A 16,660-nucleotide genomic window follows, 5' to 3' on the forward strand; every position below is an offset into this window, starting at 1 on the left:
AAAAGGACAAATCTACACTATCGAATGCTTTTTCTGCATCAATGGAGATCGCCGCAAGAGGGAAAGATAAAGAAGAAACTTTATTAAGAAAATTGACAACTCTCGGCTATTTTTCAGAGGTTAGCCTACCTTTAACGAATCCACATTGCTCGGGACCAATTAAATGAGGAAGAAAGGATTCTAGTCATGAATCTAAAGTTTAGCATACATTTTATAATCAACATTTATCAAGGAGATGGGGCGATAAATTTTACAAAATTTGGCCTCTTTGCCATCTTTATGATTAGGACAGATAGAAGCTTCTAGAAAAGTACCACTTGCTGCACCTGTGGAACAGAAATGTTGGAAGAGGTTAAAAAGTTTTGGTAATAACAAATTGGAAAAATGAAGATAAAATTCTACAGAAAAGCCATCAGGGCCGGGGGATTTATTCTTCTTTAAAGAGTTCAAAGAGGAGGAGATTTCCTGTAATGAAAGATCCATGTCTAAAGAGCTGAAATCTAGAACAGAAGAGGAAGGAGGAGGAATAGTATGAAGATAGCCATCAATGAGTGAATCGGGTGGGGGTGACTCAGGAGTATATAAAATGTCGTAAATTCGGCTAATATATCCTGATCTTTGAAAAGAAGTTTACCATCGGTTGAGTGAATGGATTCAATTAATGTCTTTTCTTTCCTCGATTTTAAATAATTATCAAGAAGTGAGCCAACTTTATTTCGACCTCCATAGTATCGGGCACTGCTCCGAAGAAAAGTGAAGGAAGCATTTTCAGTAGACATTTTATTAAATTCCATCTTAGCACATATAAGTTCCTGCAAAGTAGAGTCTGATGAGGAAGTATAGAACTGATGCTGTAAGCGTTTAATGGAAGTCAATAAGGCTTTATGTTTATTGGAGGACTGTTTCTTTTTCTTAGAGACAAAGTGTATAATAAAACCACGAGCTGTTGCTTTAAAGTTATCCCATACCATAACAGTAGATATAGAGGAATCGTCATTAATAGAAAAACATTCTTCAGCAAAGGACATGAAAGAAGAGGAAAAAACTGGATCCTGTAAGAGATAATTATTAAATCTCCATCTAGACGTTTTAGAGTGGGGAGGAAGTAAATCAAAGTCAGTGATTACTGGAGCATGATCTGAAATCAAAATGGGCTCGATCGAGGAAGAAATGAGGTTCTGGGCCAAGGATTTAGAGGAAAAAATTTGATCAATCCGTGATAGAGATCCATGTGGAGGGGGAAAGAGGGAGAATTCTGATTGATCTGGATTGCATAGTCTCCAGGCGTCAACTAGTTGAGTGTGTGCAATAGTGTGAAGACATTTTTGTGAGTTTTATGGGGAATAAAACGTACCTGGGATTTGCGATCAATAAAAGGGTCTATAACTTGGTTGCAATCCCCTCCTAGTATAAAAAATGTGTCTTTATATTGAAAAAACGTATCCGTAATAGCAGGCCAAAAAGTGGGATCGGGTTGAGTTGGACCATAAATATTAAACACAGTGAGAGGGACATTATTAGTTAGTAGTTTAACTAAAATCCACCTACCATCAGAGTCGATATCTTGCGTTACAACAGAGCATTTCAATCTTTTATGACATGGGATAACAACCCCATTCTTTTTTGTATCAGAGGGAGATACCAAGACTGAGCCAACCCAATTACCCTTAGGTTTGAGAGCTCCAGCCTCAGATAGATGAGTTTCTTAGAGCAAAACTAAATCGGGTTTATATGATGCTAGATGTGAAAGAATTCTCTGCCTCTTTTATTAAAACCGCTTACATTCCATGTGATAACTCCATGTGATAACTCTGAATGAAAAAGATTAACATCATATAACAACAGTATAAATTTGAAAAATACTAATGAGCATAAAATGAAAAATGAGCATATAAAAAAAATGGAGAGCAATAGGTGATAGGAATAAAACAATATGACGAAGAAAGGAGAAAGAGGGAAAATGAAGATAGGCTAAGGAAACAAGAGAGTCGTCCAACAACTGTGTAAAAAAAGCATAAAGTAGAAGGAGAAAAGAAAACAGTATATAAAGAAGGGAGGGTCAGGCAGAAACAGAAAAGAGAAGAATATATCCAGTAGAAAAAGGGAGGAAAGCAGGAAAAAAGGAAGAATGGAGAGAGAAAGGAAAAGCAAGAGGAGACAGTACATACCCAACAAGGATGACTGAAAAAACATACCTGAAGGGGACAAATAAGATACAATGGGGCGGGAACGACACACGAAAAGACGAGATGCCCGAACCTGGGGAGTCCGGACCGCATCGGGATGAGGGAGAAAAAGGGAACGAACCACCCGAATTGAAAATACACAAACGAGCCTGTAGGGATACAAAAGAAACAATTAACGTTAAATAATTACAGAGGATAGTATAAGACTGACATACAAATGACAAAAAATATGACAAACATGAACAATATATGAAACTTTCAATGAGCAATATAATGAAACTTCGAATGAACAATAGTAGAAGAAATAATCAAAATAACTCATACACTGAAAATACTATAAATAGACAATTAGTTAACCCAAAGAAGGATCCACGGAATCATGACATGACCAGGAAATTCTAAAAGCTGTTACAATAAGCAATTAGGAGAGTCAACCAGTAGAAGTGCCAGCAGTGTCCATATCACTAGTAGTATGGGAGTGAATACATTTCCTGAGTTCGACAGGATCTTGAAAGGTCCGAGTCTGGTTCTGAAAAGTCACCTTAAATATGCAGGGATGGAAAAGACTATATCTAGCACCAAGAGAGCATTAGGGTGCTCGAGGATTCAGGAACTCCTTCCTTCTGGCTGCTGTAGCATTAGACTCATCTTGAGAGAGATACACCCTCTGACCAAGCCAAGAAATTTGTCTTTTGGCTCTAGCTGTAGAGAGGATTGAAATGATGACTCCTCTTGGCCTGGCCAGAGACATAGAGATTGAAGGATGTGGGCCAAGTCTGTGGGCTCTCTGAATGCTAATGGATGTAGAAGAAGGCATATCCAAGAGCTTCGGTATGAAGGAGGAAAAGAAGGAGACAGGGTCATCACCTTCGAGAGCTTCAGGCAATCCGTAAATACGTAGATTATTCCTTCTATTCCTGTTTTCCATATCCTCAGTATACTGTTGAATAATATGAACTTCTTTTTCTAAAGAAGAAAGCCTTTGAGAATCAACTTGGACCGTTGAAAGTTGCTGTTCCATTGAAGAAACTCTGCTTTCCATTGTAGACCACTTTTACTCCAAGAATTGCATCTTACTGTTAGTTTCCTCTACAAAGGGGCGCAAGGCGCAAATTTCCTCCAATAACAGCTCCAAGGAGATAGGAGATGGCGACATGTCAGGAGAGGAAGGGTCATGTTTTAGACATTTAGAAGACGAAGAAGGAGGAGAAGTTTTAGTACTGGTAGACTGCGATGAAGAATGGCGATTAGGAGGAACACCTGCCATCATTTCCGCTGTATGGGATGAAGTCAGCACTGAAGAAGGAGTTTGTGTTAATGAAGAAGAGTGTTTTTTAGGTACAAAAACAAACTGTGATTTGAGCAGTCTTCCCATGAATAGAAATTACTCAGAACACAGAGACTGTTGCACCCCCTAAACATCAGCCGCAACTTGCGAATGCCACAAAAAGAATAGTGTAGAGCTGTCACTTGAGGTATTCAAAAATTCCATGAGTAACTTGTTTAAAAATATGGCAAGAAGAAACATTTGCAGCAATAATCAAAGAAGACGGTCATGGGAGTTCCAAAAAAGCCGTCACAGCGTAAGGCCTGCTGTGTAAAACATGACATTGCATTTGGGACATAGAGACCGCTTGAGAAAAACAAAATGGTGGATGTTCTGAAGTGAGGAGAAATATCATATATAATGACCACAGCTTCACATAACAAAGGGTAGAGAAATCTACACTATATCCAGGCTTGTTGCAAGTGGTAGAATAGTTGTTCAGCATGGAGTTTAAGTAGAGAAAGAAGAGTGGCAGTTCATGCTTGTTATTTTGAGGGAGCTGGTAGTCACCTAAAATGGCAGACGCGCTGAAGAGAAACTATCAGCTGCAAAAAGAAACTTGAGCGCAACGGGGTATAACCATAAAAGCATCTCACCAGGGTCCTGGCATGTTCCGATTTGGATGCGGGTGATTTTCGGGTGAAAATGTGTATGGGAAGCGCACCTTCGAAATAAAAAAGAATCCCGATGCGGTGGAGCTTCCTCGGCAGGCGGCCTTCTTTACCGGCGCCGTAGCCACGCCCCATGTATTGCGAAGTTTGATGTTGGTCGTTCCACAAAAACATGGATGTTAAAATCATAGCATCAAAAATGTCCCCCCTGCCCCAGGCATGTTCCATACAAACATAGCATTATAATAATCACATACCTGACCAACATCAAAGCCTGTGCATGTAATAGAGCCTGTCTAACTCAAGTGTATCTCTGTCAAACATAATGGTTTCTTCCATGTCAAACCTTTTAATTAGACTGGCCTTTGAATAGATTTAACCCATCCTTTTTTTCTTCATGATCTTATGACCCAAAGCTGAATGACTTCTGGTTCAATGAAGTGTCATGTGGATGAAGTGCCTTTTGCACCAGAACAAGAAAAATGACAAGACCCTATGATTAGATGTATGCACTATGAAGGTGAAACACTGAGCTCTGAAGCTGCCCCTGGTTGGAATGAGATGCTACACAAGAGGGCAATTCATTAAATTCTTGCAGCAACACATCACTACCAGGAAGAGCTTTAGACCTTTTTGTCGACTCATGTACGTTCCAAGGCCCACACAACACTTCTGCCTTTTATTTAAAAACAACACTACTTTTAGTTTCCTGTGCTTCACCATTTCTTCTCTGAGTAATAGTCTTTCCTCCGGTTCCACCTAATATTTTAAGAAAAAAAAAATCAGTTTAGCATTTTAATTTAAACTTTGGAAAAGTTGCTGTCATAACAAACATCTCCTCAGCGTTTTTTTAAATGTAGGTGTATATAGCGAAAATTTGGCCCAAGGGTGTTAAAGTGCTTTATTTGAGGACTGCTAGAAGTGGAAGGGGTGACCCACCATCATTTCTGCAGTTACCTTTGTGAAACATCCTCAAGGAAAAGGTGACAGACTTGCACAACGTGTTGGGAACATGGCGGGAAGCGCCTCTAGCTGGTTGGGGGGGCGGGGGAGTTAGTTTATATGTGAGCCCTGGCCATGCACTCACACGTTAGAGGTTGATTTCCAGTGCTTACAAGTGCTGGCAAATTCTACAAATGGCTTATCCAATGGCAAATTCAGCCATTTTTGTGAGGAACTTAAGCCATCCTTGCAGAGAGCTCAAAATATGGCGGATATTCCTCAGCCACCGTGGTGGTGGAGGTACATTTTCTGCAGCGGTGAACAGAATTCTTCGAGGCAAAATGTAAATCAATACTTTAATCATTTAGTAAAGTTACTTTCAAAATAATTGTAGACATTTTGGCAAGTAAATGAAAAATGGGAAAAGAGGAGTTTTTTAATATATACATTAGCGCTCTGATGTTATTTGTCTAAACCCACCACTCGACCAGTGTTTTGTATTGCACCTCAACCACATCAGGCTGATGAATCATTAGTAGGTCAACTAGAAGCAAAGAATCACACAAACCAAGGGTGTTATCGCATCGACTTGGAGCATGATTTATTTTGAACTGTCTGAGCTGTTAAATTCTCAAGCAATGCTTCTGTATGATTCTTTTTCTATTAGCAATGGTCTAGTTATACTCGTGTTCAGTTTTGAAGTCATCAGTTTTCTCATTCCTTTCTAGACTCTCAGAATTTTCTGCTGATGGTTGCAAGTCGCAGTCAAATCGTTGCTGTGAACATCACTTCTCAAGGGCGCAGTATCTCTAGTGTGGTCCAAGACGGAAGAAACATAGTGGCTATTGATTTCGATTCAGTTACAAATCGGATTTACTGGTCTGATACCAACCAAGATAAAATTTGGAGCTCTCTTCAAAATGGAACAGACAGAAAAGTGGTAAACCTTTCCGAATTGTTTTCAGCCACCTTGCTCTTTAAAAAAAATCTATTTATTTATTCTCCTGTAACAAAATGCAGAAATGGCAAATGCAGTATTGTTTGATGAGACGGTTTGCTACCTCCAGATGAATTTGTGTGCCATAACCTTTTAAAACTTGAATTGAAAGTTCTTTGTACATTGTCTTATAACAAATATTTTCTTCAAAAATGTGTTGTTCTCAGTAGAGTACTAAATCAAATAAATTAAAATTGATTGATTGATTGAATGATGAGACGGGTTGCTACCGCTCTGACCTTGTGAGAAGTCGCCACCTTTTAGCTGAACTAAGAAAGGATATTTTACACTTGGCTTAAAAGCATGTCCAATGCCAGGTTCACCTGCATTACAGATTAGACATACCGCCACTGTTGTCATTGTACAATAATGCAATTTCCAAAGAGGAATTCATATGTTATCTATAATATGTCTTTTAAAAGGATATTTAGGTATTTGTAATGTATTTGTACTATCTAACTGCAACACTGATGCTTTGCTTTCAGAAATAGACAAAAATAATATATGCTGCAATGGACTAGTATTTAACGCAATATTGCAACTGTTCTATAATAGCAGTGACATTGCCCATATCTGGGTATTCCTGGGGCCCTGAGAACCTCTGGCACTCTCCCAGCATTCTCTTGGGCAGCCGTGGTACTCACATGTGCCCAATGATTGTGGACCAATGTCAGGGCCGGCTTTACTGCAGCCGCACTGGGCGCTGACCTGGGTAGAGGGCACTGACCTCAGGGGGGCGCTGATGCCGATAGGACTGAGGCCTCAAAGCAGATAAGACGCCACTTCAATTAGCACGGACTGACGAGTGCTGTATGGGACCATTCCCTGCCCAAATCTTACTTATTACGCCCTGAGGAAGCCCCAGGCCGGATGGCCATGTAGAGGGCGAAACACGTGTTGGCTGTCACCTTTCTTGATCTTAACACTGAAAACTCGACTAGGAGTTATTTCAAATAAAAACTTTTTCCAAACAATCGTTTAAATTGGATTTCTGCAACAAATCAAGACAATATCCTACTTGTCCTGACTTTCTCCTAAAACTTTTGTTTCCAATGGGAAGGGGGTCTCCCATTGTCAAGGACAAGTACCTCACCCAGACTCTACTCAATTAAATACGGTCAGTACGGGATTGGGACCTATAACCCCTTCTTACCCTACATACATTTTAAAAGCACCTGCTGCAGAGTTCCTTGTGCGTCCAGCTTTCAGGCACCAATAAAAATGCCATCATAACTCTTGTGATTAATGTTCCTGTTAGAGAGAGAGATTGGAGTTTGATCTAGTGGCGGTTTTGACTCGCCATAAAGTAGCACAGATGGTTACTATGCCTGCTACATAGAGCAGATCTGTATTTAATGTTGATAGCTGAGTGGATTAATAAACCTAGCCTTTACCAGTGCTTTAAAACAAATGAACTGTATTTGAGAGAGGGGCTATGGAGAGATATGGGGCACTTTTGCTGGGTGGTAGTGAGGGAATCCAAGGAAGAGGTCATAAGTCGCGCCGGGCGCCACTAGCGCTAAAGCCAGCCCTGATCTTTGTGGTCCACGTACTCATGAGGGTTTTTCTGACACCTGTCATGGGCCCTTCTAGATCCATTCTATTCAGAGTTGATGAAAAGACAATATGTAGACTGGTGGTCCATTCCTTAACACATTTCTATTTTTATTTTCAAACAGATCTTCGATAGCGGTGTCACTGTCACTGAAAGCCTAGCAGTGGATTGGGTGGGACGGAATCTTTACTGGACTGACTACGTTCTCGAAACAATTGAAGTCTCTAAACTGGATGGAACCCATAGGACGGTTCTCATAAGCGAAAATGTAACAAACCCACGCGGACTAGCACTGGATCCCCGAGACAAGTAGGATTTGTTTTTCTTCTGATGTTGAATTACTATTTCTTGGAAATTTGCAGCCAGTGGCAAACGAATATCAACGATAGATTAAAGACTGAATGTATTTCCAGCTTATTTAGTTACATGTGTAGCTGTCTTACTTATTTGATGTTCATGGCTTAAGCATGTTCTAATGGCAAAGAGTGTGGAGGGGAGTTACTTTAAATATCATAAAGTAAGTGCAGAGCAGCAAGGTAAGATGAAATCAAGGATTTCTGAAAAACTGAAATAATGCATTAATTTACATATATTAAATGACCCTAATCAAAAACTAGAAAAATAATTCTGATAAGCAATGGCCCCAAGATAGGAAAACAGCATCTCATGATACAAAGTAAGCACGAGGATGGTATCTGCACAAATAATCTGTACACTGAGCATGGCTTGAAGGCTGAAGGAAACCTTGGTGATTGTATGCTGTAGGAATGCTCTTGTAAGGTTACCACACCAAAACTAGACAATCTTGGGAAAGCAGTCAATTTCTGAAAACTAAAATAAATATAATACAAATATATCTGCATGCCTTAGATCAAGAGGGGGAGCCTGTTTGTTTGTCAACCTGGTCCCCAAACTGTGAAACTCTTTACCGATTGGATTAACTAACTGGACCAAGAACTACATTTTAGAAAGGCTCTGAAAACCTGGCTGTTTATGAATTAGCCCCTTCCCATTCCTTTCGCAGATTGGCTGGTGCCGCGTTGGTTCTAGCACTAGGAAGCCTTCAGGCAGCCATGCGATTTACAATTCTAACAAAATAGAATAGAATAGGTACATGCGTACCTTCCGAAGAGCAACAGAAACTTCATTCATATTTATGCTTAACTGCCCTGTCTACCTCTGATCACTGTTTACCACAAAAAGCTGCTCCTAGTGAGGCGTGACCCTAGTACAGTTATAAAACCATTGTGAGTGGGGACATCTCACAAAAAGTAACGGACTGGTCTCACACACCACCTGGTGTCATGCTTCATCATCGGCCAGTCCTCGCCCTCTAAAACCTTCGTTTGATAGAGGGCGGGCATACACCTGAAGACAGGGATGCACTTCTAAACTAAGGAGTGGGGGCCCGTGAAATGGAAAGTGGAGTTAAAAATCATTATAGTTACCAGAAAGTCGGTTTTAATGTGGCTAATAACTATATGATACTAAAAACATAGGACGGTGAGTGGGGTGTTTAGTGTCCCCCAACCGTCTCGTGAATGGTCAACATGTTTCTGCCATGAAGGCCCGAGTGGGTCCAGAGCATTCATCAGGACCTAAGTCTAAACTGGGGGCTCCGTTCTTACCAACAGGTGGCAAGAAAGTACCACTGTGCGGGTGTGGCAAAGGCCGCACTCCGCTTCCTAAATGGCTTCCAAGCGTCAAGCCCTAGTTGTAACAACTACTTGCCACATGGGGGGAGGGGAGGGGAAACTCCTGTTCATTTGTCTCAGGAAAAGAATCCCACGTTCGTCCTATGTTGCTGCTCCCGGTCCTCCCGAACGGTCCTCTGATCACTGACAGAAATGTTATACATATATATGTGTATTTCTATTTACACATATCATTATGCACAGCTGCACATTAGCATATATAAAATATGTGTGACTGAGAATGAAGGTGCAAGATTACCCAGTGGTAGAGTGATTTTTAGAATAAAGTGTGTTTAAAATAAGATGGCTTGGATTTTTTCTCCCCAGCTGTAGATAGTTAGGTAAGATGTTAGTTGGAGGAAAAGAGTATCAGAGTGGTGGCCCTGCAAATCAGTAGTCACCTAATACACATGTGCTCAATGCACAGCATGAGTGTTGGTGAGCATTCATTAATTTATATCTTAAATTAGGTATAGAAATAAAAACTAGATTTTTTCCTGATTTAGCCCTTAAAGGGCCAGCTAAGGAAACACACTCACTGAGCCAACTGGGTGGATTAGCAGGGACCTGCTGACCTCTAATGGCTCTTGTATATCATCTAAGTTGGTTGAAGGTACAGTAAAGCCAATGTATACTAAAGTGGGTTGTGCATGTGGGATCTTTTGATGAAAGAAGGAACAGTTGTGTAACACGTGTGCTTCATTCTCAGTTCGGGCAGGTTCCATTTGTGATTCGTGGTCTTCCTGTAGGAAAAATCATCAAGCTAATATAGGATGGACACATCGCTCATCTTTCATTTACAGCTCACTATGCTGGCTCGGTCTCTCTGTGTTTTTATAGGTGCAATGGGCGTGTGAAATATTTGATGTACTTATTAACTAAAATGCTTGCACAGGGGACAAAGTAGGATAAAAGGGAGCATCATAAACCTATTTATTCAATAAAATAGCTAACCAAATTGGCCCGGTTCACAAAGAGAATCCTAAATCTGCACTTATAAAAGCAACCAAGTGCACCGGTGCAGATTCACGATTCTGTGTAATTTGCAAATTTTGCAAGAAGTACGATAGGAAACCAGTCACAGCTTTCCATTCACTGTTGTGACCGTCTTGTGACTTTTTAGACATTGCTATTACCACAGTGCAGTCATTTGTGCAGGGTCGGGTTAAATGCAACACGTATGAAACAGCAAATTTTTTCCATAGTGGAACTTTTTCTCCCCTGTGGAGAAACACCTTCCCCTGCAAAAACCCAACGTTCGGGGTGTTCCTTTGGCCTTCCCCCCTAGAAGAGGATTAACACCAGCCCTTTACAGAAGTAAATCTCTGATCCCTTCCAGGTTGGGAATCGTCAGAGAGAACTTTGTGAATGCTCACAAAAAGATGCATTTGTGTGTGTTCACACACTCATTTGGCAAACTACATTTTGTTATGCCCTCTTCCCACCTCCTATTTTCTGCCATTAACGTACATTTTAAATTGAAAATGCTTATGTGAGCCAACCCCATTATCAATTACATTAAAGTGACATGTCCCTGTTCAACGTCTTAGAAAGAATGGATAGGAGCAGTCTGTTCCCATTTGGTTTAGCAAATATTGGAGTTTACACAACACATTTTCAAGATTTTATACTATTAGAGATAGAAAGAGCATTCAATATTTGTTGTTGAGTTTACAATGTTCTAATGTGTGAGTGTTAGAAATGTTGTTTTTGGTTGAGGAGGTGAGAACCCTTCTCAAGCAGAAACCACAATCCCTGTCAAGGTGAACCACAAAAGTCACTAAATTATCCTGTGCTTTAACTCTCTAGTAACTTGGCACAAAAGCAATCAGGCTTAACTTAGAGGCAATGTGTTAAGTATTTATGCCGCACACAAAAATGACAAAAATCCAATCAGTAGAACCGGAGTTATGAATTTTTAGTTATGGAGTTTTTTAAGGAAAACTAGCGCCTAAAAGATCAAACTGCCAACCGCAGACATCTAGTGGCATGAGACCAGGGCAAAGTTGAAAGTTATGGCTGATGGCGATGGAGCGCGGTCTGGATACACGAGGTGGATTGGGTCTTCGCTTGCCTTTCGACTTCGATGAAATTGTGAAAACAAATGCCTGATAAAAGTTCAGAGGGGCAAGTCAGCTTGGGGTGTCTAAGGAGGAGATGTCATTGCAGGAGAGCTGCTGGGTGAAGTTGGGGTGAAGATTTTTACGTTCGGATTTTGTCACTTTTTTGGAAGTCGGAAATCTCCAGCAGAATGAAGCTGCAGGTTGTAGCCAACAAAGGCTCCATGGGCAAAATATCCCTTCCGCGAGGAACTGCAGAACAAGATTTACTCCTGCAGAGAACAATGTTGTGGGCACTACCGCAAAGTCAGGCCGACCGGTTATGCACCATGGGTGAATCAGTGAGCAGGTAGGTCCCATGCTCCTGCCAGTTCTCAAAACAGCTTTTGGTTTGAACATTTTCTTTAAGTTCCAAGTTTTTGATTTTGGCTGTTTGGGGTCATTTAGCGCCACTTTCTAGGGTACAGGACTGAGTGGGCACCACCTGAAGGGTAGGACTCACTTCAGGCAGATGGAGGTTTTTGTTCACCTGTAGCTCAGAAAAGGAGGCCATCCAACTAGCTTTGGAGCCTCTCTAGTAGTCCTGCGTTTAAGTAGCAAGGCAGTCTGCAAGCAGCAGGGCAGTCTTCTGAGGATTCAAGACAGGCTTCAAGCATCTGGGTTGTCCACTGGGAGCAGCAATGCAGCCGTCTGAAGTACATAACAGGCCTCAAGCAGCAGGATAGTCCTCTGAAGTACAAGGCAGGCCTTCTGAGGGTCATCCAAGGTCCAAGAGTGAACTCAAGTATGGGAATGAGGGGCCTATTTTATACCTGGTGCCAGCTCTGAAGTGAAAGAAACTTCAAGAGTTTTTCCCCCACATAGCGTTCTGGAATTTCCTTCCTTCCTGCCCAGGCTCCAAAGAGGTATGGTGTGACAAAAGTCTGGTGTGAAGCTCTTTGTGAGTGTGCTGAGGCAGTTCCTTTTAATCTGAGCAGGGCAGGCCACAGCTCCTCCCCACATATCAGTCAGGATGGCCCCTCCTGCCAAAATCTAATACCCCTTTCCCTCTCTCTCTGGGAGAATACACAAAGGCCAACTGCCATGACAATCATATCCATGTGACCCAGAACAAATTTTCAGAATTGTGACTTAAAATCCAACTTTACCATTAAAGAGGATTTTTAATTGAAATCTTTTATAGTCCAAACATGATATTTGTACCTGTGCTTAAACAAAAGTTATCAATTATTGAATGTAATAAGGGAACCCAATGTTATCCTATAGGAGAGGTAGGCCTCACAGTAGTGAAAAATGAATTTCGGAGCTTTTCACTACCAGGACATGTAAAACTTAAAAGTACATCTCCAACTTTTTAAATACACTGCATCCTTCCCTATGGGCTGTTTAAAACCTATCTTAGCGGTGACTTGTATATATTAAAAAGGTGGTTTAGGCCTTGCAAAAGGTTTATTTTTCTAAGTTGAATTGGCAGTTTAAATCTGCACATAGGTTGCAGTGACATACCTGAGCCATGTTGTAAAAGGCTACTTAAGTGGGTGGCACAATAAATACAGCAGGCCCACCAGTGGCATTTATTTCACAGGCCCTGGATACATGTCTTCAACTTTACTAAGAACGTATAAGTAAATTAAATATGCCAATCAGGTGTAAGCCAATTTTACCATATTTTAAGGAGTGAGCACACACCCCTTAGCACTGGTTAGCAGTGGTAAAGTAAAAATAGTCCTAAAGCCAACAAAACTAATTTAAACAAACAGGAGGGGGTAGGCACACATTTTGGGGAACGACCACCCTTAGGCTTACAGGTCCAACAGTGGTCTGTTTGCTGGAACACATCGTATAAGAGTCTGCAAGGGGACAACGTCTTTACTGAAATTGCCAATCATGAATGCATATTACATTTTATATTGAGTTTTGTGTTTGTGTGTTTTGTAAAAGACAGAAATAAATTAATCATTTCTTATAAATCCATTGGTAAGGCATCGTTAAGATGGATGTTTTCTTAGACAATTTTAGAAAATTGGATCTGAAAGTTGAGTATGATCTGCTAACCATTGTGATAAGTGTGGCAGACATAGTTATTTTATTGAGTTCCCCTTCATGAAAGGTACTGTTGGACTTCATTCGGTGTTTTAAATTAGCCAGAATACATTTGTTATAGCTAAGAGCCCACAAAATTGCAATGTTTAGCAAAGATAGCAAACTTATGATGTATGCCCTTTTAAGAGCTGTGCTACATATTTTGCAAATTTAGATACACTAAGGCTATGGCATATTACCACATGGATGGGTTTCACAGAATATTTCAGGTAATGCTCCGTAGGATATCTGGCAGTACTACTCCTTAATGTGGATGGATCACTCTGGCCACCATCATTACCAGACGGGCTCTCCTACTACTCTAAGCTCCACATCCACCCAGCAGCTTATGGACACACTAGTATTTCTCTTTGACAGACCTACAATGAGAACCAGTACATCTCTGTTTTTAATTACAATGAGAATCCACAACCCAACCTGTTATGCAATTTGGAAAAGTTGGTGGTGTTAGGCATGGTGATGGATGGAAATTAAATTATTAATTTGACCATATCAATGATATTTTACAGTTGATGATAATTATAATAGTTCTTATTCGAGAACCATGGATAGTCATGTGAGAGATGCCCAAGCTTAATAGATGGTTAGAGAATCCTTATCGCCTTTATATTTTTTCCTGGAATGCTTGGCCCACATGCTGAAATAAGACATATGGTAAGACTGTACCTTAACATATGTGACTACCATAACCAACAATGTTTCTAATTCAGCAAATGACAAAATAGGTAGTCTATATGAAACATACAAATAGTAATTGTATTTATTTAGATGCCCTCTGTCAATTTTAGGGTTAGGGAAAAAGGGAAATGCCGTTGTTGACGTTTCACACTCTTGTCCTTCATTCCAGTGTGCTGATGGATTCTAAATTATGTGTTAAATTATTAAGAAACTTACCATAAGACAGGCTTATTGTAGGACAACATTGGAATCTTACTCAGCTTTATCCCTCAATGATACACACATTATGAAGTGATTTCATGCCTCTGTTGTTACAGAAAACATGTAGATTTACTTCAAAAATGCTTTGCAGTACCTGTTTTCACCAAATGCATTGTCTTTATCAGATGCATTAAGATTTTGTGTCTCATGTAATATTGCACTACAAAGAATATATGGCAACTTCAAATCACTTCAAGGAATTCCAGTAACTATGATCTTCTTCTGATACACATGGAGACAGATGAATGCAGGGAGATTTGGAATCCAAGAAGAAATTTAAGAATCTCCAGTATCTATTTACTTAAATATATATGTAAAACACACGTATTCTCCGAAGTGTCCAGCAACTGCAATTTGTTTTAAAGAGACGGGGAGCTAAGAGATCTTTCAGGTTTCCAATGTGTGGAAGTCAGTTATAAGACAGGAAGGGTTAGTTATTTCTTTAACCTGATCCAGTCCCTGCTAATCACCTCAGAGCTATCTGGGGCCAATAATTACTTCAACAGTGTACAACTTTAAATTATTTCCATGGAAAAGCCATGAATCACTTTATAGAGGCTATTGACAATAAATGATTTTAAAGGTGTCTAGCATCTAGATTAATGCCAAAGTTATTAAGAAATCAAGAATTACCTTGACATTGACCAAGTACTAATAACTTTGAACACTTCTGAGCATCATGAATCAGTTCAAAACTCTCACAAACATAAAGATTAGAGGTGGGCAATAAATTCCGCTGTGCCTGCAGAGTTCACAGAGTTTTGGGCACTCTGTGTTATGCTTGTAACGTGGAGTTCTGGCTAAACTCTGCCAAACACTGCGTGGCTGACTTTTTTCCCGAACGTGACTCACCAATGGTAAGTTGGTGGGCGCCAGCAAGAATTAGCTTCCCTTAGCTTAATTTTCTGGTGCTAGGAGGGCATCCGGAGAGATTTTATCAACTTGGGTAGTCGCAACTGTTCACGATGCGAAAGCTGCCACTCAAGTAGAAAATCTACTCGAGCGGCAGCAAAAATGCAGTGCCCTCTGGCAAGCCACGCAATGCATTCACACTGGACAAGCTAGTGGGAATTAAAATCAGCGCGAGCAGTGCAACATGCTAATATCTGCCCGTTTGTGGAACTCAATGGAATCTCGCAGAGTTTTCATGTAACTCGACGAAATTCCATGGAGTGAAACTCCACAAGTTGAGTCCACCCCTTATAAAGATGCTATTTTTGTCTTTTAGAAATGTATGATTCATTTTGTGAAAGGTCACAGCGGGCAATCATAGATTAATTGAATTTTTTATGCTTTGTTGAAAATGTTATGAAAAATATAACATAGGAAACATCCTTATATTACAATGAGTGAAAGAGGATCCTTGGAGCCTAGTTATGTGTCTGAATTTATTATCCTGGACATCATACGCGAACAGTTATGTGTAGTGCTGTGACTCGACTTAATACATCACTCACAATGTACACTAATACATCAGTGAGTGCCTCCATACTCAGAGGTAGACTAATCAAATTTTAAAAACTCAACAAATTATCAACAAATTGTACATGGACATGAGAGCACACGAGTACCTGCACATGCAGCATATTTAGGAAAAGCACAGCAACCAAGTTAAGCCTGCTCAGCATCTTACCATTAAAAGTTAAATATAATAATTCCTTTTTCTATTTTTGGTTGTTAAATACGTTTTCCATTTGTTTTACAAGGGAACATGTAGTTAGGAATACTAAATGACAGCAGACGGACATAGTGCACCACTTTGGGCAACAGAGCCATAAATGTAACATTAACCTTTCATTGTTACCTCCATTGATGTTGTATTGTTGTAGCTAAAATACAAAAAATACAAAATGCTTACTGCTGCAGTGTGCATCAACCAAACTAGTCAACCAACCTTGCCTTGGTGAACAATGGCTTTCAATCCTATTTGAAGAAACATACTCTTTAAACTTAATTTACCTATCCTTAAAAAAATGTACCATTTGTCAATTTATTTTTATGTGTAAAAGCATTAAGTGATGATAATGAGACATGTAATGACCAAACCTTAAGGTGATTACATAATCTCCTGCAATATTGCTATTATGTAGTCTCTTATGATCACAGATGTGTTCTATTTCTAGGTGACACTTTTGAAGAATTGCTGAATATGTAAGAATCTTCTTCGAGTCTCCTTTGGCTGTTGCTTAGTGGGCGTTTTTGCCTGCATTGCTAAACCTAAATAAACCATAAGTTTGAAATGCATT

The 16,660-nt window shown here is 40.0% G+C and overlaps 1 protein-coding gene across 1 annotated transcript in view; it reads left to right on the forward strand.

Annotated features, from left to right (window-relative positions):
- Positions 1 to 16,660, forward strand: part of LRP2 (LDL receptor related protein 2) — a 342,454-nt gene that overhangs the window by 161,134 nt on the left and 164,660 nt on the right. The window contains exons 27-28 of the mRNA XM_085645360.1: positions 5,795 to 6,006; positions 7,743 to 7,927. Coding sequence (XP_085501486.1) covers positions 5,795 to 6,006; positions 7,743 to 7,927 — 397 coding nt within the window. The remainder of the gene's footprint in view (positions 1 to 5,794; positions 6,007 to 7,742; positions 7,928 to 16,660) is intronic.

The sequence above is a fragment of the Triturus cristatus genome, chromosome 3_1 (assembly GCF_964204655.1).
Source record: "Triturus cristatus chromosome 3_1, aTriCri1.1, whole genome shotgun sequence".
Classification (NCBI taxonomy): Eukaryota; Metazoa; Chordata; class Amphibia; order Caudata; family Salamandridae; genus Triturus; species Triturus cristatus.